The sequence below is a fragment of the Amblyomma mixtum genome, chromosome 1, assembly GCF_055824585.1.
Source record: "Amblyomma mixtum isolate Tamu chromosome 1, ASM5582458v1, whole genome shotgun sequence".
Taxonomy (NCBI): Eukaryota; Metazoa; Arthropoda; class Arachnida; order Ixodida; family Ixodidae; genus Amblyomma; species Amblyomma mixtum.
The window spans coordinates 256,837,616-256,860,735 of record NC_143012.1 but is presented as its reverse complement, the minus strand read 5'-3'; the positions used below and the strand labels follow the sequence as shown (position 1 = coordinate 256,860,735).

General features: G+C 47.6%; 2 protein-coding genes across 6 annotated transcripts in view; one reads left to right on the top strand and one right to left on the bottom strand.

The window, feature by feature from the left end:
• The first annotated feature begins 1,150 nt into the window (after positions 1-1,150).
• Positions 1,151-9,951, top strand: LOC149371546 (AN1-type zinc finger protein 2A-like). Of its 4 annotated transcripts, XR_016286892.1 has the most exons (8): positions 1,152-1,548; positions 1,724-1,766; positions 2,152-2,335; positions 2,850-2,995; positions 3,768-3,834; positions 5,757-5,903; positions 7,592-7,631; positions 9,711-9,951. XR_016286892.1 is itself a non-coding variant. In XM_089565812.1 (7 exons), exons 1-7 carry the CDS (start codon positions 1,494-1,496, stop codon positions 9,741-9,743), a joined length of 648 nt encoding a protein of 215 aa, XP_089421938.1. In that variant the 5' UTR covers positions 1,155-1,493; the 3' UTR covers positions 9,744-9,951. The 4 variants fall into 4 exon arrangements, 2 of the variants coding, with proteins under 2 accessions (XP_089421939.1, XP_089421938.1); XR_016286893.1 differs by lacking the exon at positions 7,592-7,631 and having other exon boundaries at positions 1,151-1,548; XM_089565812.1 differs by lacking the exon at positions 3,768-3,834 and having other exon boundaries at positions 1,155-1,548.
• Positions 9,903-23,120, bottom strand: part of LOC149371544 (uncharacterized) — a 159,057-nt gene continuing 145,839 nt past the window's right edge. For both annotated transcript variants that reach the window (XM_089565809.1, XM_089565810.1), the window contains 6 exons: positions 22,528-22,660; positions 21,767-21,900; positions 19,457-19,774; positions 17,364-18,015; positions 14,131-14,969; positions 9,903-13,652 (listed from right to left, as the gene is read on the bottom strand). In XM_089565809.1, coding sequence (XP_089421935.1) covers positions 12,876-13,652; positions 14,131-14,969; positions 17,364-18,015; positions 19,457-19,774; positions 21,767-21,900; positions 22,528-22,660 — 2,853 coding nt within the window. In that variant the 3' untranslated portion in view covers positions 9,903-12,875. The remainder of the gene's footprint in view (positions 13,653-14,130; positions 14,970-17,363; positions 18,016-19,456; positions 19,775-21,766; positions 21,901-22,527; positions 22,661-23,120) is intronic.

Genomic DNA, 23,120 nt, shown 5'->3' with positions numbered 1-23,120 from the left:
TGGGGCCGTCACTGCTACCTGATGACTGCCGGAATACCAAATAGGTTTTCAAGGGGGTCCTGACTGGTTCTTGACGTCATCCAGTATTTGTATCCAACTTTCTGCGTAAGATAGGCTGGTGTACTGATTATGGCAACGCGCAAGACGCGAAGGCATACAGCAGCGGCTGCAGCGGCTCAAACGCGCGTCAGCGCACGCTCCTACAGTGAAGGCAGCGGTGGTGCCACCTCGCGGGGGCGCGAAGAAGTAGAATCTGTTGACATAGACGGCGTCACCGCAATGCATGGCGGTGGCTAAGGAGTGAGCCCACTACCCCCTTCTAGCTCACTTTAATGACGTCCTACATTTAGCGGCGACGACACATGAGGGCAGCACTGTAGTACAATGCTCTGTTGAGCAGTTAATCGTTTAATAGAAGAGATAACAAAATAACAGAAAGAGTGACAATGACAAACTTATCAAAGTATCATAAACGGCCTCTGTGAGCAGTGCAATGGCTTTTAAACTTTTTTTTTATGAGAATGTTTTTGCTCGTTGATGATGATGATGTGTGATATTAAAAACTTAAATATACAAAAAATGTTAATAGTTTTATTGGTTGGTAACAAACGAGCCACCTCTTCGGGTACGACCGGCCAGTGTCTGGACCAAGACCTACTGAACTACAGACCTGCACATTTGGCGGGGTCCTATGGAGCAGCGTGCGCCAACTTTCGTTAGCTTATTGGCCGTTGAGGGCGCTCGGTTGACCTGTTCGTCTGCTGTCATCATCATCATCGTTTGCCAATTTGCGCAAGATATTTAATACATTTGTTTAGTCTTCTTCTGCTATCTTACCATAAACGATAAAAATATCCACAATAACGAGTTTTTTCGCTCTGGATGAGTACAAAAAACGTCTTTCTTTTTATCCGCTTTCTTTTCGTCAGCACCACCATGCCTAGCATAGATGAATGGATGTTAATGATTACGTGGACAAACGACGAAACTGCCTTCTTTGAAATAAAATGATGGAGGAGGCCATCTTGTTCAACAGGTATAATGTAGCGCCACGCTTCCCGTAGGTGTCTTTCCCTAGCGGCAAAAGGCATGAACTAGAACATGCGCGCTGTAGCAGTGCCAAATGTGCAGGTCTGTAGTTCAGTAGGTCTTGGTCTGGACCACGGTCGTCTGGACTGGCTATGACCGTACCATAATCACATTGGTGGTGCTGGTGCAGTACGGTTGGTACGGTGGTGACGGAGTAGATGGAGTAGGCAGGGCGCAAGGCCGCAGGGCCCATACGCCTGCTATGACGCTGTGCGTGACGCCTTCCGCTGAAAGGCGGATGTTTGGCTGTTGCAGAGAGCGATGAGACAGCGAACAGGTGTGCTAATGCAAGTCGCGGATACTGTTGTGTAATTGGGTTGACGCTGTCGGCAGTGCGGACCAGTGCTGTTATAAGGTGCTACTGAAGTGTCCGCACGTCAGTGAGCTGTTGGTAAACTTCTGCAATGGAGTTTCCAGAGTTGGGCCAGCATTGCTCCGAGAGCTCCTGCAAGAGGCTGGGTAAGTAAAGAGATCGCCTAATTACACTGAGCTATGAGAGTAGAGCATTGAGCAATTGTAGGTTCTGTGTGATTTGGTCAGTGTTTGATATTCCTTAGCCGTATGTAGTACCTGAAGGAAAGGGCTGTTTGTGGACTGTCTTAGTTGTCAAATAAGTGACTGTGTTTTCTTTCAGATTTTCTGCCTGTGAAATGTGACGCCTGCGGAAAAATTTACTGGTACGTTTGGAGCAGGACAACATTAGGCGCATACCAGCAGTGTTTGCTTTCCTAGGAGTCGAGTCTGAGCGGTTGTTGGTGCCATTCCATAGGCGCGATACGCTTGACGCCCTTTCTCTTTCTTCTTTTTTGTCAAACTTTGGCGAGCGCTCGGTTCTTTTTCTTGCTTGCTTTGCTTCATTCCACATGCTTCGTGCGAACTGTACCGTTACTTGTTGACAATGGCTTGATGAAATGCTGGCGTCGTTTTTTGAGCTTCCTTTCAAACGGCAGTAGAGTGTTTTTCTGCTAGGTGTGCCTCAGGAGCATGGCTGGAATGCACGCCAAACTCTGTTGCCACGAATGTGTTACAGGAGTAAACATTATTTGGGGGTAAATGTTGCAGTAAGGACCACTTCCAGTATCGACACCATGGCTGCACTGTCGGCATTAGCAAAGACGTCCAGGTGCCCGTGTGTCCTCTCTGCAATTGCCCTGTACCGAGTCGGCGAGGCGATCTACCTGATGTGGCTGTCAGCAGCCACATAGACCGTGAATGCCAGTCTGATCCAGCCCAAGCAAAACGCAAGGTATGCACACTGGATGCATTATGTTGCTACTGCTTGCCATGTACGAGGCTGGGTCCAGTACATGTTGCCTTGACTTGCAGTTTGCCAGCCATTATGTGCTACTCATACCTTGCTTGCAGGGTAATTTTGCATACACATGAGCACCGGCTTTTAAAGCTGAACGAATGGTCCCACAGTGTGGGAATTTCCCATGAGGTTGCATTTTGTGCGTAAGGATGCACTTACAACTGTGGATCAATATGCATGGACACTGCACACCAGAAAACCTTGCTTGCTTCTGTTACTAAATGTCGTAACTAAAGTTACCCAAAATCATCAAATGACCATAGGGGATGTACTTGTGCAGTGACACATGCAAGGCAATCCTGGCACTGTAATCTGTCCCGGAAATTGAAAAGAAAATAAGGAAAAATGGCATTCATATCAGCGTATTATCTTTGGCAAGTGGGGCTGGTTCATTCTTGATTGTTCTTTGTGATGCTGACCTGTAAGACGTCGCCTTTTTCTAATGCAGGCCTATGTCAATCGCTGCTCTGTAAAAGGCTGCAAGCAGAAAGAACTGATTCCAGTGAACTGCAGACATTGCAGCCTCAACCACTGCCTGAAGCATAGGTATCCAGATGACCACAACTGCACAGGAAAGGGCACCTCACCCTCAGGGTAAGTGGGCTGCATGCATTGGAAATTGTGTGCAGTTGCGTAGAGTGTGACAGGCGACTGGTGTTTCCGCTTGTGACTGTTTTTACTTGTCATGCTTATATGCTTGCAGGAAAATAGTTGCATTTGCAAGATTATGTGGTCTACATTGTATAATAATTAAGTTCAGCATTTCGCTTTCCTTTTGTCTTGCACCTGAAAACACAAATCCCTTTTTTATTTCAAATAGTTTTTAAAAAGCCTTCATGTTGTAACAAAGGCTCAGTGTATATTTTTTTTTTTTGTGCATGGCTGTATTCCTTCGTCTCCTTCAGCATAAATGAATGCTGTCTTATGTGTGGATTTGTTGAATTTCTTGCAACCAGTGTAATGTAATATTTCAAAAGTCAGACTTTGTCCGTGAAATCATCCTTTCCTGGTAGGTTTGTGGAGTGTCATTGTCTCGTTGCCTATCTTGGACTTGGCATTTCCTGCTTCCCAACTGTTGACGATCCATGATGATGAGAACATGAAACTGATTTTTGCACGTCATGGCTGGGACCCTTTATGTTCCGCGATTCTGCAGAAAATTGCAGATTTGAGCATTTTTCACTGAACTGTCTGTCTGCAGCCACATTTTCTTTTCTTGATGCTGTTGTCATTGTTCTGTGTTTACCTAAGGCCGCCGAGGATTTGTTCATGCATACTGACAGCTGTAACTTGTTTTTTAGTGACTCATTTAACGTATGTATCCGAGTGTCATCAAACGGTCAGTTGCATTGCATCTTTGTTTCAGTGTTGGCAGAACTTGTTGCTTGCTTTCTTCTTGGATACTGGCCTTCCGAAGAGCCTGTTGTGATTGCGTAAGGACAACTGGGCCTCCTCTGACCTGGACGTATTTTACCTTATTTAGCATTTGCCTAGCGTAAAAAGTGTTGCCACAAAAAAAAAATAATAATAAGTGCTTCTCTTAATCTCTGTGCCTCGCCAATTCCCAACAACTGTAGTCGTTCCTTTTCTGTGACTTTTGGTACTTCATGTTTGCATTGAAGAGATGTGGTGAAAGGGATGTGCTACCACAATATATTGCTTCTTGAGAATTATCGATATTACAGCAGTATTAGTTCAGCAACAGTGGCAAGCACCTCCTCCTTTATTGCAAGGGGGTGAGAATGTTATAACGGAAGGAAAGGGGAAAATGTGCTCTCACTCTTCCTCGCCCTGGAGCTATGTTTGCTGATTGGAAGGGCGATGTAGTTTTCCAGACTAGGATACCTCAGCATTCAGAGTGTCATGAAAACTACGCCATTTTGAATTGCAGGATCATTTAGCGATGGCACAGTATTGTTCCGAAATGCTACACCTTGGTCAAGGCCACAAGCTACCAGGCGTAGAGTACAGCTACCAGCCTAAAGTGTTAGTTAAGGTCCAAGTATGGAAGCTACATCTCTATGATTCTTGGAATTTCATGGCATTTCCCAACTGGACATTGGTTGTCATCAACCTAAACTTGGACTAATATGAAGGCACCCAAGGCATAGCTGCAATGGCAAGAGCTCAGTTTTCGCTAGGCATGGTGCTTTCATCCACAGCATGCATTGAGTGTTGGCAAAATATTATCAGTGCTGCATCAAGCTGTTTGCGAAGGAAGGACTGCACGGTGCGGATAGAAAAGATTACTGCCAAAGGCAGTGGTGTATAACTGCTTTTTTCTAGAAAGCTGGTTGGCATCGCCCACTAGTAGTCCCGCAGCTGGTCATGCTCGAATTTTCGACAGTGGTTTGCATGTTATGTTTTGTACTACATGCAATTTCAGTCTAAATGTCTGTTGCTTTAAAGGGTTTCTAGGCATTTCTTTTACTGTGGTAGTGCTTGTAGCTGTGGACACCTTGTGCCCGTAAAAGTAGCGTTGCCTTAAAGGTGCACTGAAGAGGAATCTGAACTCATCTTTTTGCCGCGGGAACTCAATCTGCACGTTCCGAGCATTCTTAGAAACTTCAATTTATTGCCCTGTGTGGCTGATTTTCCCAATTAAATCGAATTAACGTCCGGCTCCCGCCTTTATTTTTAATTCTCCCTCGTACGGTGGGTGGAGTCGACCAACGCGTGGAGTGCCTTTCAGCCAGTCTCGCGGCGGCTTGCCGCTCTGCCATCGGCGGAGTAATACGTAGTAGTCCGTAGAAGCAAATAGTCCGCGCGTATTTTTATTTCTGCAGGCTTATTTTGCGGCTATATTATCTGCGAATGAAACTATTTATTCACTGAAACCTAAAAAACAAAATAAAGCGAAAGCAAAGTCTCCACGGAGCTGGCTCCAAGGCACTCCACGCGTTGGTCGACTCCGCCCACCGTACGAGGGAGAATTAGAAAAAAAAGGCGGGAGCCGGACGTTATTTCGATTTAATTAGGAAAATCAGCCACACAGGGCAATAAATCGAAGTTTCTAAGAATGCTCAGAACGTGTAGATCGAGTTCCCGCGGCAAAAAGACGAGTTCAGATTCCTCTTCAGTGCACCTTTAAGTGAGGTAGTGTTTATTTTTCTCTGTCATATCAACCACTGTCATGCCTTCCTAAGAGAGCACAGTGATCACTATGCCCATGATTGATTTAGGAGTCTGCGTAGTCCGTGCAAAGCACTCCCATCTTGGCAGGGAACGTTTGTTTTCCGAGTCGCATTGACATTGCCACCAGCTTCGCGGGGTGGTGGCTCAATGCGAAGCTGGTCTTCAAAAAGGCTAGCATTTGTTAGCACCACCAGTGAGAATGCTGCCTTGCGCCTTGCAGTGCTGCCGCAATGGCAAGACTTCAGCAGAAAGCCTCCAGCGCCGCCCAGAGCCAGCGAGATAGTGTGGCTAACCTGCAGACTGAGGATGAAGCTTTGGCATGGGCTCTGCAGCAATCGCTGTATGAGGCTGATCTTAAGGAACGCAGGTGAGCGTCTTGCTGCCAGAGGCTGCTGTTGGCAAACTGTAAATATTAGAGTAAGAGGACTTTCTTGATGAAAGCTGCTTACAGCTGTGTCACTGCTTAGTTAAAGGTGCACTGAAGAGGAATCTGAGTTCGTCTTTTTGCCGCGGGAACTCCATCTACACGTTCCGAGCTTTCTCAGAAACTTTGGCTTATTGCCCCTGTGTGGCCGATTTCCCTTATTAAATCGAATTAACGTCTGGCTCCCGCCTTTTTTTTAAAATTCTGCCTCGTACGGTAGGTGGAGTCGACCAACGCGTGGAGTGCCTTGCAGCCAGCTCCGTGGAGGCTTTGTTTTCGCTTTATTTTGTTTTTTAGATTTCCGTGAATAAATAGTTTCGTTCGCAGATAATATAGCCGCAAAATAAGCCCGCAGAAATTAAAATCCGCGCGAACTATTTGCTTCTACGGACTACTACGTATTACTCCGACGATGGCAGAGCGACAAGCTGCCGCGGGACTGGCTGAAAGGCACTCCACGTGTTGGTCGACTCCGCCCACCGTACGAGGGAGAATTAGAAAAAAAAGGCGGGAGCCGGACGTTAATTCGATTTAATTGGGAAAATCAGCCACACAGGGCAATAAATCGAAGTTTCTAAGAATGCTCGGAACGTGCAGATTGAGTTCCCGCGGCAAAAAGACGAGTTCAGATTTCTCTTCAGTGCACCTTTAATGGTTTTATTTGGCATGCGTTCAAATAAAACCTTGTGTGTGTGCTTAATCTCCTCCAATGCTCCAATGCTCCATCTCAATAGTTCCTTGCTGCGTTGCCAAAGCTGTGAAGTGTTTAGAGGTGACGCTGTTGCACATCAGAATATAGTGCCATTAAAATAAAAAAATACTGCGGCACTTCAGTCTCCTTACGTGCTATGAATGTGAAAGCATTGTGCACTACTGCTGTTTCCACGGGTGCGTTTGTAGTTGATTATGTCTATGGTATTCTGAGAGTTTTGTAACTTAGTTCGTGTTGGCCACCAAACCGCACACCATTCAGAGCTCCGGGGGTTTAATGCCCATATATACAGAATTGGTCATTCTCTACTTAAAGCATATAGACGGCACATTGCTTAACCGCTGCGCCACTGCACTGGCAGGTGGCTGTTCCTCTCACAGCCACCCGTAGGGATTTTGCGACCCATACCGCTCTTCCCGAGCAACTTCTTTCGCTCCTCCGAACTTACCCGAGCTTACCTGATTCTCTGTGGCATGTACAGTCTTTGTCAAAAGCTTAGAGCCCAGGGGGTTTACTTCTAAGCTTTATATTGGGACTTCAGGAGCATTCGTGAAGTCCTACGTATTGCAGGACACAGTACCAGAAATCTTCTCACGTTCAGTAAATTTGGAGCGCTAGAGAGTCATTAAGATCGACACAGTGTGGCTCAAAAGAAAACCCCCTGGGCTCCAAACTTTTGACAAAGGCTGTACTTTTAGTACATGCCACATGCATGGCATGGCATGTACCTTCTGTACATGCCATGCATGAGGCGAGCAGTGCTTGCATATGAAATGTCTCTTCTTCTAAGCTTACAAGCGTTCCAGTCACACTCAGTCCTGTACCTGATGTGCATATGAGGCTTCACTGAGTTTGTAGGAAAGTGGAACAAGGCGTAGGCACCCGCTTCTAATTGGGTACTGTCGTATCTCATTTGCAGCAGTGACCAGCACACAAACAGGAGGAGGACATCGTCAAGGGTAAGCCTGCTGTGATTGAGCATAGCTAACTATTGACATGGGCGTTGAAGCAAATACAATGTTTACACCCATATGATGCTAGGGATGGGAGTTTGAGATCTCAAGAAAAAAAACATGCAGTTGTAATGCAATCACAAACTGTTCAGTTAAAATACAGCCAAGGGGTGTGAAAGAAAGAAAAAGAGAGACATGCAAAAATATGGAAGCAATGGATAAGTTGTTATATTCATAAGGCAACACTTCAAAAATGTGCAGGACGCCACTGAGCATAGCAGTCTCCAGTGCGCCACTGCACGCAGCCTCTCACGCAGCAGAAGTTACTGTCTGCTGCGTGTTTTATGCTGCCCAGTCCTTCACCCGGTTGCCCTTCTTTCCTTTCCCTACACCACTCTACCCTTTCTGAACGCGGCCACCATTGCAGCTGTGTTTCAGTGGAGCTGAAACACAAAAACAACTTGTGTTTTCAATGTAAATACTTGTTAAAAGATCCCCAGGTGGTCAAAATTATTCCAGAGCCCTCCACTACGACAACATTCTTGCACTCCTTCCTTCATTCGTTCCCTCCTCAAAATCTCTCTCATTGGTCTGCACTGCCTTCTTTCCACGTTCATCGTTCCATCGTGGCTTCTCCCAGCAGTTTGCGATGTCTGGTGTTAAAGGTTATTCTGGTTGTCTTGAAGACCAACAGAAAAAATAGTTTCATATAATATAATCCAGGGTGCATATTGAAACCCATGAGCTAAGGAATAAAAACTAGTCATACTCCTGTAAATATGGTAACGCTTGCCTTACTGTTTGATCAAGAGAGGAAAGTTGCATGTGTATTCAACTGGCACAATGAACAGTTAAACTGGAGCTCCAATTTATCGGTGGATGAAATGAGGGATGAATTTTCTTAGTTCACAGTGTTTTGGTGCTGGGACTTTGTTTCTTGCACTCTGTCTGAATTGAGACATTTGGCGCACTTTAGAAGCTTGGAACCACTTTTTCAAAGCACAAAACACCCATGAAGCCAGATGTTACTTCATAGCCATTACAATGGGGCATATTTTGTATATCTTGACAGTTCTGCCTGTTTGCATGCTTCAGTGTGTGGGTGGAAATGTGCAGAACTATAATTTCCGTGGCATTTTCATAACTTGAATAAATTGCATATCAACGTGTTCACTGTGTCATTGGTCACGTCGTGTAGTCATGCTTTGCAGCAACAAGTACTGAGCCGTACAATGAATCCGTGATACAGCTCTGATTTACCAAAGTGCCTGCAAAAAGTATACATGCCATGTCGCTGTTGCCATTTATTGGCAGTTCCAGGGAGTTGGCTTCGCCATGGCTCCATGTGCGTTGTAGCTGTACATTGGCACGACACACCCAAGAAAATTGAAGGTGGCCCACCAGTGGGCCATGCTGCACAGGGATTAGGGCTCCGAAAATCGCCGCTGCAGTGAACTGAAGATACCTATCTCAGTACACATTGCTGAAAGGAGTATTCATTTAAGCTCACACTTTTATGTTGCATGGAATTAGCGGATAAAATTTTTCCAAGGGGCACAAAAAATTTACTTGCATTATCAAAAGGAATTGTTATTCCATGCTAAGGAGAGAGTTAGTATGTGACACAAAACATAGTGGGTATCTATAGTGAAAGACTAACGCAAGCATCAGAATGATGATTTGTACGAGACATTGAAGGGACATTGCTGACAAATTGAAGTTTGCCTGTATCAATGGATTGTAAGCTTCTGATGACATAAGAGGCTGTACTGTGGAGCTTTAATAAGCTAGAAGAGACCAAAAGGCCAAGAGATTTTAGGAAGCGGATCCCTCAAGAGTAGGGGACACTACCATTCACTTTCAAACAGTGGTCATGAGTCATTGGTCTTGATGTCACAATTTTAAGTCATGGTGGGGAAAAACATAAAACGTTATTAAATCCAATTTTCACTGCAACAAATGTCTTTTGCTGCTAAATGAACATCCACAGGGCTGGAAAGATATTTTTTTACCAAGAAAAAAAAATGGAATGGAGTTATCCTCGGTGACTGCTGACGTGCTTGCATGTGTGCTTCTGTTTTGCAGCAACGGTCCGACAAGAGCTGCTTTGTCTCCTAATCGACGTGCCTCCCGGCAGAAAGCATAGCCACCACTCCGTACACCGTCCAGTGGCTGTAATTGCGTGCACTGGGCAAGCTTTGAAAATTGTGTGCCTTTGGCGGCTGCTTTTAGTCTTCACTCTGGTTGCTGGACACACCCATGCACTGCGAGCCACAGTTCTTTTTAAAAGTCTTTATTATTGAAATAAAAAACTGAATGTATCTTCTCTGAGTGTCACACTTTTTTTTTCTGCGTCCCAGCTCCTCTTTTTGTTATTGTACACGTGGGATTGACATGAGCAATTTCCTGTCAACAATATTAAAAAATGTGCTGGTGTCATGGTCCTTGCACCTAGAAATGCAAGCGGCCTGGGCTTATTTCGTTCACTTATCATGCACATGACAGCTCTCAACAAAGATATAACTACACAGGAGAAAAATACATCTCATTACAACAGCAACATCTGTCTCTGAAACTGTGAGACACCTTGGCTCAGTCTCTAAATGCGGAGTGCATGCGACACCGCTGTGACATTCCAGTATGCTTGGTAGTAACGCTTATTGCTACAGTCTTATCCCAAATGAGAAAGCACTCTCAATGCTTAGAGATTTTTCTTTTTTTGCATCTTGAGATTCTCTGATGATGCTGATGTACCGTTGGCCCAACACCAAGATTTTTTTAAAATGTGTGCATCGGCCCACGTCTTAAAATTGCACATGTTGAAAATTAGGCAGCCACACACACACAAAAAAAATTAAAAAGTGTATACACGTGAAAAGGGTATTTCGTTTGTTACAAAAAAATGCCGTTTAAATGCACCATTAACATGATTTCTTGAAGACGAGCCAGCTGCACTATGGTAACAAGCATTTCTACAAATTCTGGCACAAACTTGGGAGTTTAACAACAACTCTACGGGAAGAGATTTGATAAAATCACTTGTTTCGTACAAGCACTCTTTACAGATAAAGAAAGGAAACTATCTTGGTTCTCGTCAACCATGGTGGACACGAGATGAACAAGAGAGCACCCGAAATGATGCTAGCCTGGTAGCCTCATTTTCTGCACTTGGACTAGGCGCCAACTTGCTCTAAGCTGCACGGCTGCTACGTTTAGCTGTATGCTACAAGCAGCTATAGCTGCCATCACAAGGAATCCTCACCATCTTATCTATTTTGGGCTTTCAAAAGGGGGGCGGGGAGGGGCTGCACACTTTTTGTGTGAAAGCTGGCTCAACTGTTGTGCTGTTAATGAAAACCAGCTTCTGTCAACCTGAGAACAGTATTTCTGCCACTTTAGGAATGCAGTTGGTAAACGGTCCATGTTAAGAACAGAGTACAATCAGCTACTTTGAGCAGTTTCATCTTTAGCACAACACCACTTGAATCACCTGGGTGAACACAGTAACTAACAAAGTACTTTGAACGAATGGTTAAAAGGTTGCCAACCTGCTGAACCTCTGATTGAACACTTATAAGAGGAATACTTGTTTCTTGCAGGACGGTTCTTCTGTACATTTGATTTGTTGCAGGTGAAATTTTCTGGGACCATAAGCTGCTTAAAGGCAGATACTTGGGATGCTTTGCTTTCCATCTTTTGCCCACTGTGGTTGGGAGCACGACAGAAAAGGTTGACTCGTCTGTTTTAAATGTGTGCAGCACTCGAACATATATGAACGAATGTGTGTCAGCTGACACATCTTCCAAGGCAACTCTGTGATTTCGTGTAGAATAAAAAAAAAGAAAAGGCCTTGACATTTAATCTTTAATATACAAATTAAAAGCTTGAGTATCATTTGTGGTTCCCCTTTGTAATCTGTCTTGTAGTCCTGCGCTGTGTCCTACAAGTTAGCCGGGCAGCACATGCAATGGACAGGAGCAGAACTTGGCAAATGAGTGATGTGCCGCTGGACTGGCAAACAATCGGCCTGCCCCTGCTTGGGAGACCAAGCACCATCGCACCACTCCGCTAAACTACAGCAGGTGATGGCTTCAGCTAGCTGGACTGGCCAGCGACTTGCAGGGTCCCTGCAGAAACTGCACTTCTGTGCTCCAAGTAGTGGAACGCCTTACTGGTTTTACGCTAACCAAAACAGCGGTCTACTTCCATTTTATAGTGTGCTGTATGCCCTGAACAACTCTTGATAATACTATGGAGCAAGGTATACAGTTCAGATATTGCACTTGCATCTGGCTTAATGCCTTGTGAATGTGATGCACCTTGCATCTAATGTGCTCCCTCCTTCAGCTGGTCTCTCCTCTTCAGACATTTTTAATGCGCTGGCTCCCCTTCTACTCTCCTGGAGCTAAAAATATTAAGTTCTCGTGCTGCAAACCTTAGCTGCCAAACCGAGAAGCAAAACCATCAACAGCTCTAGCAGCAAGACGAATGGGAAAAAGTTCAGTGAACCTAGCCAGAGGCATGAAACACAATAACAGTGAATGCATCCTCTGCCATTTAAACCCAAAAAACGATGCTATTTGCCTCTTTTTGCCTGGGCGTAAGCTGGCCCAGCTAGCGTCGGAACAAAGCAGCCAGTGCGATCTGGTGGTGTTGATACAAATGTCAAGCTGCAGCTAGTGGCTGCCTCAGTTTTGTTGCCTTTTCAGCACGCTTACCACTGTATACCTTGCTCCACTGACAGCCTGCTGTAGTATAAAATGCGACCAAGGCTGCTGATGAAAAGAACCTCGGAGGTGGGCACACACCACACGCGATCTGTCCCTGCATGTGCTCCCCCATGGTGCCCCCCACGGTGCACAACTCCCTTTCCCGACCATTGTGACCCATACGCAACTTGTTCGCATGGCACCCACTTGCTCTCAAGTGTGGCGCATACTGGATGGAGGCACGCACTGCTGACTGCCCAAGCCAAGCCTGCTAGCGGCAGGAGACCAAAATGAGCTGATTGAGGGATACTTTGGTCCCTGTGGGCCCTGTGCAAAAAGCTCAAGCGGGCTGTGGTAGCACCACTGTCGCAACATCCTTTCGCCACAAAAGTGAGCCTCGAAAGGCAGCGCTGAGCAATGCAGATTCTTTCCAGCTCGTTCTACAGCTACCGTAAATGCAGTTACGAGAGAGCGCCCCGTCACACAAAAATGGCTCGTGACAACCCCGTCGCACATGAGGCAAGGCAACAACGAGCACGTGTTAGGAGCTGTCCAGTGAGCGAAGAGTCCGCATAAGTGCCGTCAGTGTCGAGGCCAGATCTGTCGCCTGGTGCATGAGTGAGCCCACAGTGGCCCCTTCCACGGCCCCTGTGGCCCGTGCGTATGCCACGGCCACCGCCTTGACCTGTTCCACCAGGGCGGCCCACGCAGGGCCGGAGAGGGCGAGCTGCTCTGCAGCCGCGCACATGCTTTCGAGCAGCGACATACACGCGGCCAGCTGCGCGGTCACGTGCTCAGAGTTCTCGCTTGCACTGCGCACAAACACCTTGGAAGCAGTCACAAACTGGCGTGACTTGGCCAATAGGGCTTCCCTGGCCTGCCTGTCGCTAGCCGAGGCAGTGGCCGCATCGCCACCTCGCGCACTGCCAGCCTTGAGGGCATTCTCCAGTCGAAGCACCATGCCGCACACCTCCTCCCGAGCGTGCGCAAAGGGCGAGTTGGCCGCAGGCTGGTTTGGGCTGGCTGCACCGTCCGCACCCTGGCACCTGTGGCAGGCTGCACCGGCCAAGCCAAGTGCCGAGCAGGTACAGCCATTGATGCCATTTGGAAGGCCCGCTTCTCCATGGAGCGAGCTACTGCGCTGGTGATGACGTGCTGGTAAGCCACCACTCAAGTGGCGGCCACCAGCCCGGCCAACGGAGCCCAGACGCAGGGACCCTGCTCTGCGTGCCGACAGCGGGCTAGAGGAGTGGGGGCTCGCAGATCCGGAGCGAACGAGGCTGGCCTGGTCTAGGCCACCTGGCTGCTTCAGCTGGTCCTGGAAAAGCCACAACAGACGTGTGCCTGTTTGCTCAGAGCTCTTATCGAAAGGAAATTAGCACAACTATTTTCATATCTGTGCGAGCAGCACAAAGGCTGGCATAGAAAACAGCCTATCGGGATAAGCTTGCCCACTGCAAAGCACACCACTACCACATGCAGCCAGCACACGCAAGCAGCATGAAAAGTAGCAGCATGAACTAAGCTAGAAAGCATGGGAAAGCCCATACAGCCAAACTGGTGCTAACTAAGAGCAGTGTGTTAGAACTAAAAACTTTCAGTCTGACACTGTCTTGATTGCTGTTATGGCATAATAAAGTTCAGAAATCACAGCTGCAGCGCAGCTGCCAACTTGCAATGACCAGCAGCAGCAGTAAGCGTTAACACTTGTGGTGACGAACAGGTTATTTTGTCTGCCTACTTAGTCTTAGATTATCTACACAACGACCGGCTCAAATTACAGACGTGTTGCCCACCTGCAGAAGGGTCAAACCAGGAGGCAGTGGAGGCTTCCCTGTCGCACCTTTCCTAGCCAGGCCTGGGCTGAGGGGACCCTGGAGATTCGTCCACGAATGTGACCGTGCCACTTGCCGCTGAGCCAGCGAACTTCCCGGTACCTGGATGTTGTCGCAGCTCCCTGTGCGATCTCGCTTGGGTGCCGCCCCGACTGTTGCCGGTTCAGTGCCACCAGCCCTGCGCATCCTTGGTGGCACACGTGGCTTGCCAAAGGCCATGTCCTCGTATTCGTGAAGCCCATTCTGGAGAAGCTGCGGGTCCGAGTGTGTTTCCTGCAGCCCTCGCGAGAGTTCACAGTTCTCATAGGTGTGGCTGTCAGAACCGCGCCGCTCCCGCACCGTGGGACTTGGAGGGTTGGCGCACTCCAGCAGACTGCCATACGACAGCACCTTGAGGCTCTCAAATGCAGGTGGCTCCACGACAGGACTGTTGGTGGCACCGGTGCCGCCAATGATGCGGCGCATGTCTTCGGAGGCACGCTCAAAGCGGGCCAGCACTTCATTCTGCTCCTCATCACAGCTGGGAGGTGGCGGTGGAATAATGTAGGAGGCAATGTCATCATCACCGTCCGGCAACAGTATTGGGGTCACCTCATCCGATAGCGTCGGGGGCGGGGGCACAGTCACACTTGCGATGAAGCTCTCCAGATCTTGGCAGCCCAGCTGCTGAAAGATCGCATCACAGCCAGCCTCACTGCCCGAGGCACGCATCTCGGTCAGCACGTCACAGAGGTCGTCCAATTCAGCCACCACCCGGGCTGAATCAACCTGATCTGTGTCGGCAGCCTGCACAGTGCAATCTGGAGGGGAAAACAGGTAGTATAAATAAACTGCATACTGCAAAGACCCATCAGGCAAGCTGGCACTGGCTACTTTTGTCAGTGCCCACTAGATTATTTCTTGTTCACCTAGCATCGGGACAGCAAATGGTACCTCCTAGTCCCTTTGTATGTGCACACATAAAAGGAAACTGGTACGCACACATGTCCACGTGCACGTATATTATCGTGAGCAAAATAAAAAGACCCCTGCCATCACGTGCCGACCAATGCCAAACTGCCTGCGGCTGTCACCTGATGAAGCACTCCTGTTATCGAGACCGGCACGGCGCGCTCACTTTGTCGTTCTGCTCAAGATCGGCATGTGCCAGTGCGCTGGTCTCAACACCAGGGATGCTTCGTCAGGCATCCCTGGCATGCGCTGCCAGGGGTCTCTATTTTTCTAACAATAGTACATTTATATTCCTGTACCAAAAAGATAAAACACGGCAGCGCACCAGCTAAGTCGCATGCAATGTCTACCCTTCCCGTTAAAGGTATGCACCTCAACTGAAGCCCAGAGACTTTCTTTTCCCTTCTACAAAGTTGTCACATTTAAGAGAATGATTTAGGCACTGCTCATTAGGCACTTACTAGTGAAACTTTCTTCAATATGCTCTGTACTAAGTGTGCTTTATGCAATGAAACATTACTCTTCCTCAAGGTGCAACCTTCCTCTTTGACGAGTTGCCCAGTTATGCTTCAGCCAGTGGCACACCATCCGACCACAGTGCGATCTGTGTCCAGTCAGTGCAGGCTTTCCCCATTTCTGAGCTGCTTCAACCCAACAGCATGCAGCCATCTGTATCTTGCCATGGACTCTGAATTAGAGAGCGAGCTATGCCTCCGGCATAGCCCGTATTGTCCGAGGGCATTATTATAAAGGAGGCATGTCATGTTATACAACAAAACCATATTCTTGCAGCACACCACATACACTAACGAAAGTAAGTTTAATTCCGAGATGGTTGCCACAAAAACGAGTCTTTACAGAGGCCGACTAGGTAGCATGCGAAATGAGCGATACCCTGCATTCTCAGAAATCGTCTGGCTGCTTTTCTATTTCAGTAGTACTCATCAAAATGGTGTTGCCCGTGAAAGCAATAAGCCAATTATGGCCTGTGAAGAATTCATCAGACCAGTTGCAGTCACCAAAATTCTCGAAAGGTGTCACTACAGTCTTTCACTTTAAAGCAGGGGTTCTCGAACAGGGTTCTGTGGAACCCAGAGGTTCCGCAGGCTGCTTTTGTGGGTTCCACGAGCATCCGCACTGGCCTTTGCCCCCTTTCTGGAACACTTCTTGTGGGCGCGTGCGGGCCAGACACAGTACATGGTTTGCTAAAACTCATTCCTGTGCATCAGCTCTTCACAGCTCGGTCCTCATGAGAGTGCTGGCGGGGGTGGTTCACCCGGCAAACTTGACAGTGTGCCAAAACACTGCTGAGCCCAGTAGTGCCAGCGTCCGTAAGTTTAAAATGTTGGCAAGACAGTGTAGAACGGGCACAGCACACAAGGCGATGTGTGTTGGAGTACATGCACATGTGAGCGTGGTGACTGAAGGCGTGGGCCGCACCTCCAAGATAGCAGAGTCAAGCAAAGACAAAAAAAAAAGCATGTGCGTCTCATGGTGCGCTTTTCTAGACGACTCAATGGTGTCGGAGGCGCTGGGCAAAGTTGTGCCACTGGTCAGCCCATTCACACCAAAAACGACGAATCCGCCAAATCAGAAAAAAAAAATGCTGATGCTGTGCTGGCGCTGGAGGGGGGAGCAGTACGTCATCAAAGAGAGCCAGGCAAGCCATCACATGATACTTTGTGCAGCCCAGCTGTCCAACACATGAATGCAGCGGAACGTTTGTTATGTGACTAGCTTTTGACATTCTTGTCTCAGAGTTATGAGCAATTAATGAAAACTATTTGCTAAAAGCACGAAAATGAATAAATGACCACAAAGCAAATGAAACGGTTAAAAAAAGCACAAAGGGACCATGTGACACATGTGATGACCGATTGTGACAGGTAAGCTCCCTCGCACATATTGAAGGCTATCGGGGTCCCTTGAGGCAAAAAAAAAAGTTTGAGAACCTCTGCTTTAAAGTAATTTTTCGGTGGTCTGTCCTAACACTGTGCATGGTAAGAATGAGATATTTGCAATCTTTAGACCACTATATAGTGTTCCTTTAAAGTAGGTTGAGTAAAGTTGTCTGGACCAAATGGTATGTTGCCAAAGAATGAAGGTACTAATAGTGACCAAATCATAACCAATGAGCATGCACAAGGCACAGCTCCTGCCTTGCTGTCAGTGCTGACACACTGCTTACAGCTGACAGCACTTGAATGCAGCTGTGCTGCAAGAGAAAAGGCAATGAGACTCACTTGTCACAGCACCATGCCCATAAAGTCCACGGTCCGAAAAAGGTGTCGGAGGCACGTCCAGCGTGCCTGGAACGTCGCCCATGGCATCTGCATCGGGCGTCATTGGTGGTGGGATCATGGTCAGATCAATAATGTCCGGGTCCAAGTACAATGTTCCCTCATCAAACGGAAGCTGGATGTCTGGGTTCGACTGCAGCTGCTTGAGCAGCTCGAGGAGGTCCCGGTCACCGGAGGCTATTCCTGGAAGCATGTCTGGGCTGTGCAGGCCAAAACTGGAGCCACTGCGCCCACGCTTGGCCACTGTAGATGGTTCAGCAGCAGCAGCGGCGGTCAGTCGCGTGCTTCGGTGGAGCGGGCTCTGAGTCGGAGTGCTGAAGCTGTCAGTGTCCGACTCGCTCGCAGCTTCGTCTGGAGCCATGGCTGCAACTTCGTTGAGTGCCTCCGACACATCATCCAGTTGTGTCAGCAGTAGCAGCGAGTCAGCTGCCCGGATAGTGGGAGCACCCGCCTCGCGTTCATCGCTGCTGGTGGACTCGCTAGCCGGAAGCGGCGGTCGACTCACTGCCCGGCTGCCATCAGACAGGTAGTTCTCGGCATCTGCTACCATCCGCCGCATTTCTGACACCCGCCGAAGCACCTCTTCATTCTTCACCTGCGGTGAACGTAATGTAGCACAGAATGCAAGCTGTTTCAAATCACATACAAACAAACAAAAACCAAACTCTGCTTTTCCTTTTTAGCACTAGAAGATAATGAGTTTGATGCATACTTTGGAACCTGCCTTCAGGTACCCAGAAATATAGAGGGTCACTAAGACGCTGCAAATGAAATCACTCAGTACAAAATTATTCAGCTTACGAACACAATCTCAACAAAGAAACAACATGTGCGAGAGCTCACTATTGTAGACACAATGTCCTCCATGTGCTTGCATGAAAGCGAACACTTGTTAGTGATGTGCTGACTTAATGCAGTAATGTTGGTACACATACTATACAAAAGTGCCCTATACTGCTAAAAGATTTTTCGGCTGAAGTTTATAAAACAATACCGAAGGGTTCTGCTTTTTCATCTTAATCCATCATTCTCATTTCTTTACTGCTGCCTGGAACATGCTGTTTCTGTTTTTCTATGCAGAACTGGTTATTCGTGCATGTTCCTCGAGTCTGTTTGCAAAGTAATTTCACAGTGGTAGGGAACGCTGCACTTACAATACACATTGGCAATTCAGTTCAGGTAAATGGGCTTTTCTCCCTATAAATACTGCCTCACTTGCAGTGTGTGACAGAGTGGAAGCTTCTCTCTCAGACTGCAAAGCACAAATGCTTTGCTTTTCGAGTATCTATCTGTGTAATATAAAATACTGCTTTTTCTTCTGAAATCAAGGCATATTTGAATCAGCAGTGCCTAAACTGAAAACAATTTCAAAACACTTTGGGCACAGCTGGAGTGTGCCGGTAGCAAACTTGAATACGACAAGTTAAGCCCAATGCCATAAACGCACAATCTGTGGAGATATGCACTGTCTCGAGGGCAGCCTGTGCTGTTGCCTTTTGACTCTTACAAAACCCCGTCCTCTAACAGAGGCGTGGTACACATCTGGGTGTGATATGCGGGGTCCATGTGCAAGTGGCAATATGCAGTATATATTGCGCGTTATGACCTTTGTAGAATTTTTTTCGGACGTGTTCAGAACATAATCGCGCAATTTATGCACCCCTTATTTGAAGCCTTATTTTAAAGAGAAAAAAAAAAGGCCAAAATTACATGAGTAAATACGATAATCTCTTGATAACCTCAGTGCCAGATGCACACCAAGACATGGCCGACGTGTTACTGCATTTTTTTTGTGATATGAGCGAGCAAGTAATCCTGTAGTTGCCAAGCCTGCCAAATTATGATCACTCATAGCTATTTTTTTTACACGAGACAGTTGGCAACCTACTGGCCCACAAAACTGTGTTCTTTGCTTGCCCCTCATCTGTGTGCTGCTACAAATGGTGATAGTTCACTATTGCTTTGCGTGCCACAAAAATGTCACCAGACTTCCCCTTTTACAACGTTTTGTTTGCTCCAAGCAGGCCTGTACTCACTTCAAGTACGACGGGCTCATCCTCCTCCTCGTCGTCGTCGTCATCATCCATGATGTCAAACTTGACTGACCGTTCTTCCGAGTCGTCATCTGCCGTGGAAGAAGCAGAGTCTGATGCCTGCTGGTGGCCATTGGATGAGAGCAGCAGAGAGCGCTGCTCCATCTTGCTGGCCCCAAGCACGGGCGACCGCAGGACACGGCTCGGGCTCAGTGGCTGCAGGGGGCTGGTCTCGTTCATGTTGTGGTCCACCGAATTGGACAGGGCCACCAGGGAGCACTGTTCCCGAGAGCTGCTTCGCGACATGCCACGGTCAGGGAGCTGCAAGAGGGCCAGCTCTCAGCAGGGCGCACCATCTCTTCGGGTGGCAATGTCTGAACCGTTAACCACAGCAAGACTAACGCCCGGCCCAAGTGATCCTCAATGGTAATGGCCAGAAGTGTGACACCCGTCTAAGAGTGAGAAGCAAGCATAGTTTTACAGCGCTGCAGCCAGAATGCAAACACAGAAAAAAAAGAAGCCTCTAGAAACAAGCTGATGCTGCCAGCTAATCGATGACCTACTGACCAGAGAGTCATCTTCAAGTAACAGTGCAAAAAACAGACGGGACACAGAGAACAAGAACACACAACAGCACTCATTGTGTGTTTCTGTTCTATGTGTCCCGTCTGTGTTTTTTGCGCTGTTACTTGAAGATGAATAACCAACAAGCCCAAGCTGCTGTTCTGGTGTTGTGACCAGAGAGTGTTTAACTTAAGGGCTGTGGCTGGGGTTCTGTTGATGTGAAACAACAACAGTCATAAGGGCTTGCTCCAGTTAGAACAGTAGGTTGCAAACAAGGTTCTGTCTAGATAGGACAGCCACCTTGATACAGTTCCATCAAGCTGAAGCATTAAGGGAGGATGTGGCTCTGAAATCACAAGGCACACAAGGCGTGAGAAATCGCAAGGCGTGAGAGATCACAAGGCACAGTCAGTGAAATGAGCACGGTGAGAAAATGAGAGTGGACACAAGATATAAGACACTGACACAACCTGCGCTGTTGCAGTCTTTTCTTGTACAGAGTGATTTTGAGCTTCAAGCAACTGGCCAACTACAAAATGAAAACACCTCTACCTAGCTGTTCACTTTCAGATTCTCCTTGCTGTTGCTGCCCATTTTCACTGCAACTACTTTCATGCTCACTGCCACATGAATCTAATGAAATCTAACCAAACACCCCCAAAAAGTAACGCGTTCTTTTGCATTCCAGCCAGCCTTCATTGTCTGCAACACCTGGCTCACCCAGCGTGCTCGCCATGATTTGGGATTTCCCCAGCGTGCTGACGGGGGATGCAGTTGATCGAGAACATCATGAAATATTGTATCAAATGCCCCATTCACACCTCTGCTGCTGCAAACAGAATGTACACTGGGTTGGTCAAGAGAGAAGGTGGCCAACTCTTGCACCCCTATTTTATCACAGAAACCCTTTCGTCCACAACTTTATCCGGTAGAACAACAAGCTTTCCCAAAACAGCCAATTCTCTAACACATATTTGATCTCATGACCAATATCACCAACTCAGCCAACCTACCATGAGCTTCATTACAAAGTTTTGAGAAAATAAACTAACTCCAACACCAGCTTTCTCCTATTACATGATACTTGCGGGGACACGCACGAATCCTCCGCTCCATAGTAAGGGTTATGTGTCGTTATCATGCAGTGTTATGTGCATGCTGTCTGGGAGGGTTGCTGAGGAGGGGCACACATGCCACCCCCTCCACTCTTCATGCTTCTGTGGAGTCCTTCCCCATTGCCCTCCTCGAAACTGGAGAACCGCTCAGGACGAGCCTGTTTCTCTCGAGGTTCTCTGGTCTTTAGTCAAGAGCCGTGCATAAGCACAGGCCAGATATTTGCCAATGAGGCCACTGCCATCACCGAATCACCCGGCCACCGTGCATGACTGATCACCAGGGGCCATGAGCAGAGAGCCATACGAGGTGAGCTGAATGCCTCTCTCCCTTTCATGTGCACTCCCGATTTCTTGTGCTTTTTCACCCCTTATGAGCGTCCAACGCTCCCTTATAGGGTGCCTGTTTGTTGTGCTACCATGTAACCTCCTTGAGAGCAATACACACTCCTTCGAATAGCAGACTCATATTTGTCCCTTCTGGCGTGAACCCGCCATAGTGCTGTCTGATTGTACCATGGGTTGGAGGCAGCTCACCTCCAGTCGCCAGGTGCATGGAAGTAGTTAAAACCGAAACTAACCAAACACTAGCCATGCCTCACCAGGCACAGTGCCACCGCCCAGCCCAGAAGCTTACCTCGCAGGGAACATAGGCTGGTGGTGGCAGGGCCAGGTCCACACTCTTCACAGTGGGGCCATTTGGGGCCTCCTCACTGGGGGCATAGCTCCACGGGGTGGGGCAAACAATGTGAGTGCCATGGAAGCACGGAGCTGGAACACAAGAGGACAAAGGTTGCTCGCTTTCCACACACTAGTCTGGCTCCACCATTTTGGCAGACCAGTTGATGCATGCTTGATGGGTGGCAACAGCTTTACCCAAACAATTTTATTTGAAAAGTTGCTCGCTTTTATGCACAAACTGCCGTTAATAATAAAAAGAAAACAAAGAAACACAGCGTAAAATAACCGATAGCAGATAACCTTTTCCCTGTGTGTTTCTTGTGTTTTTTTTTTTTTATACTGTCACTAGGTGGTGACAATGCTGTGGAGAGTGGACAAGGAGAGGCAGTGAAACGAATTCTTCATCGGGCTGACTTGTGCCCACAAATAGCTGAACAACTTCCAGCCCTGGAGACAGTCCAGTATTCCAGAGAATAAAAATTTAATTGAACTGAACCCAAATAGTACGTTTCAGAATCCATAAAGCACTAGCAGATTTGGTCCTTAGTAAAACTGGCGGTGGAAGATGCTGTTGAACTCCTATAGGCTTATTCTGAAGCACCCTGGTGCTACTACTGCTTTTCTCTTGCATCATGCCCCTTGATAAGGCAGTGCACCATGGCCCATTACCGACTAAAGGAGCAACGGAGGGACGCAAGCTGAGCCAGGGTGACTCACCAGTCTCCACTTTCCAGGGATCTTCTGTCTCCCAATGTATGGGCAGGTCCCGTGAGGCCAGCAGTTTGTGGTAACCCTTGAGGATGAACACCAGCTCAGCCGTCTCGTGGTCATCGAGTTCAAACTTGAGATTCTGAGCAACAGAAACAGGAAACATCTGACAATGACAGAGCAGTGCACTGCAAAAGAAAAGATGCAGGCAACTTTGGCACAGCCAGTCTACCTGAAAGTCAACAATAAAGCCATTTTCAACCGAATCAGTACAAGATGCAAGTAGCTTCACATGCTAGTGAACTGTAGCCTCACGGCACATATCCAGGTGTGAACACAGTGAACTGCTGCAACAGTAATCTCTCACCTATGCATGCAAGATGCCTCTGGCAAGTGCAAAAACATACCTCAGCTTCATTTTTTGGGTTCCCCATTTAGTGAGCACGGCTTTCACATGGAAGCCAAAATGAAATCCTTTAGAATTTAGCAACAACATTCCTGTTCCAACATGTCAGCATTCCTGTTTTGATCCGGATTTACTACCCAACCAAACGAGATGCCATCAAACCTTAGATTTCATACCTAAGCGCCTAACAACTTGT

Bases quoted from the DNA above. Each gene is read 5' to 3' on its own strand.
- LOC149371546 (XM_089565812.1), top strand. From the start codon at position 1,494: ATGGAGTTTCCAGAGTTGGGCCAGCATTGCTCCGAGAGCTCCTGCAAG. The intron at 1,549-1,723 runs GTAAGTAAAGAG...GTTTTCTTTCAG, and splicing joins GAGCTCCTGCAAGAGGCTGG to ATTTTCTGCCTGTGAAATGT. The intron at 1,767-2,151 runs GTACGTTTGGAG...TAAATGTTGCAG, and splicing joins GCCTGCGGAAAAATTTACTG to TAAGGACCACTTCCAGTATC.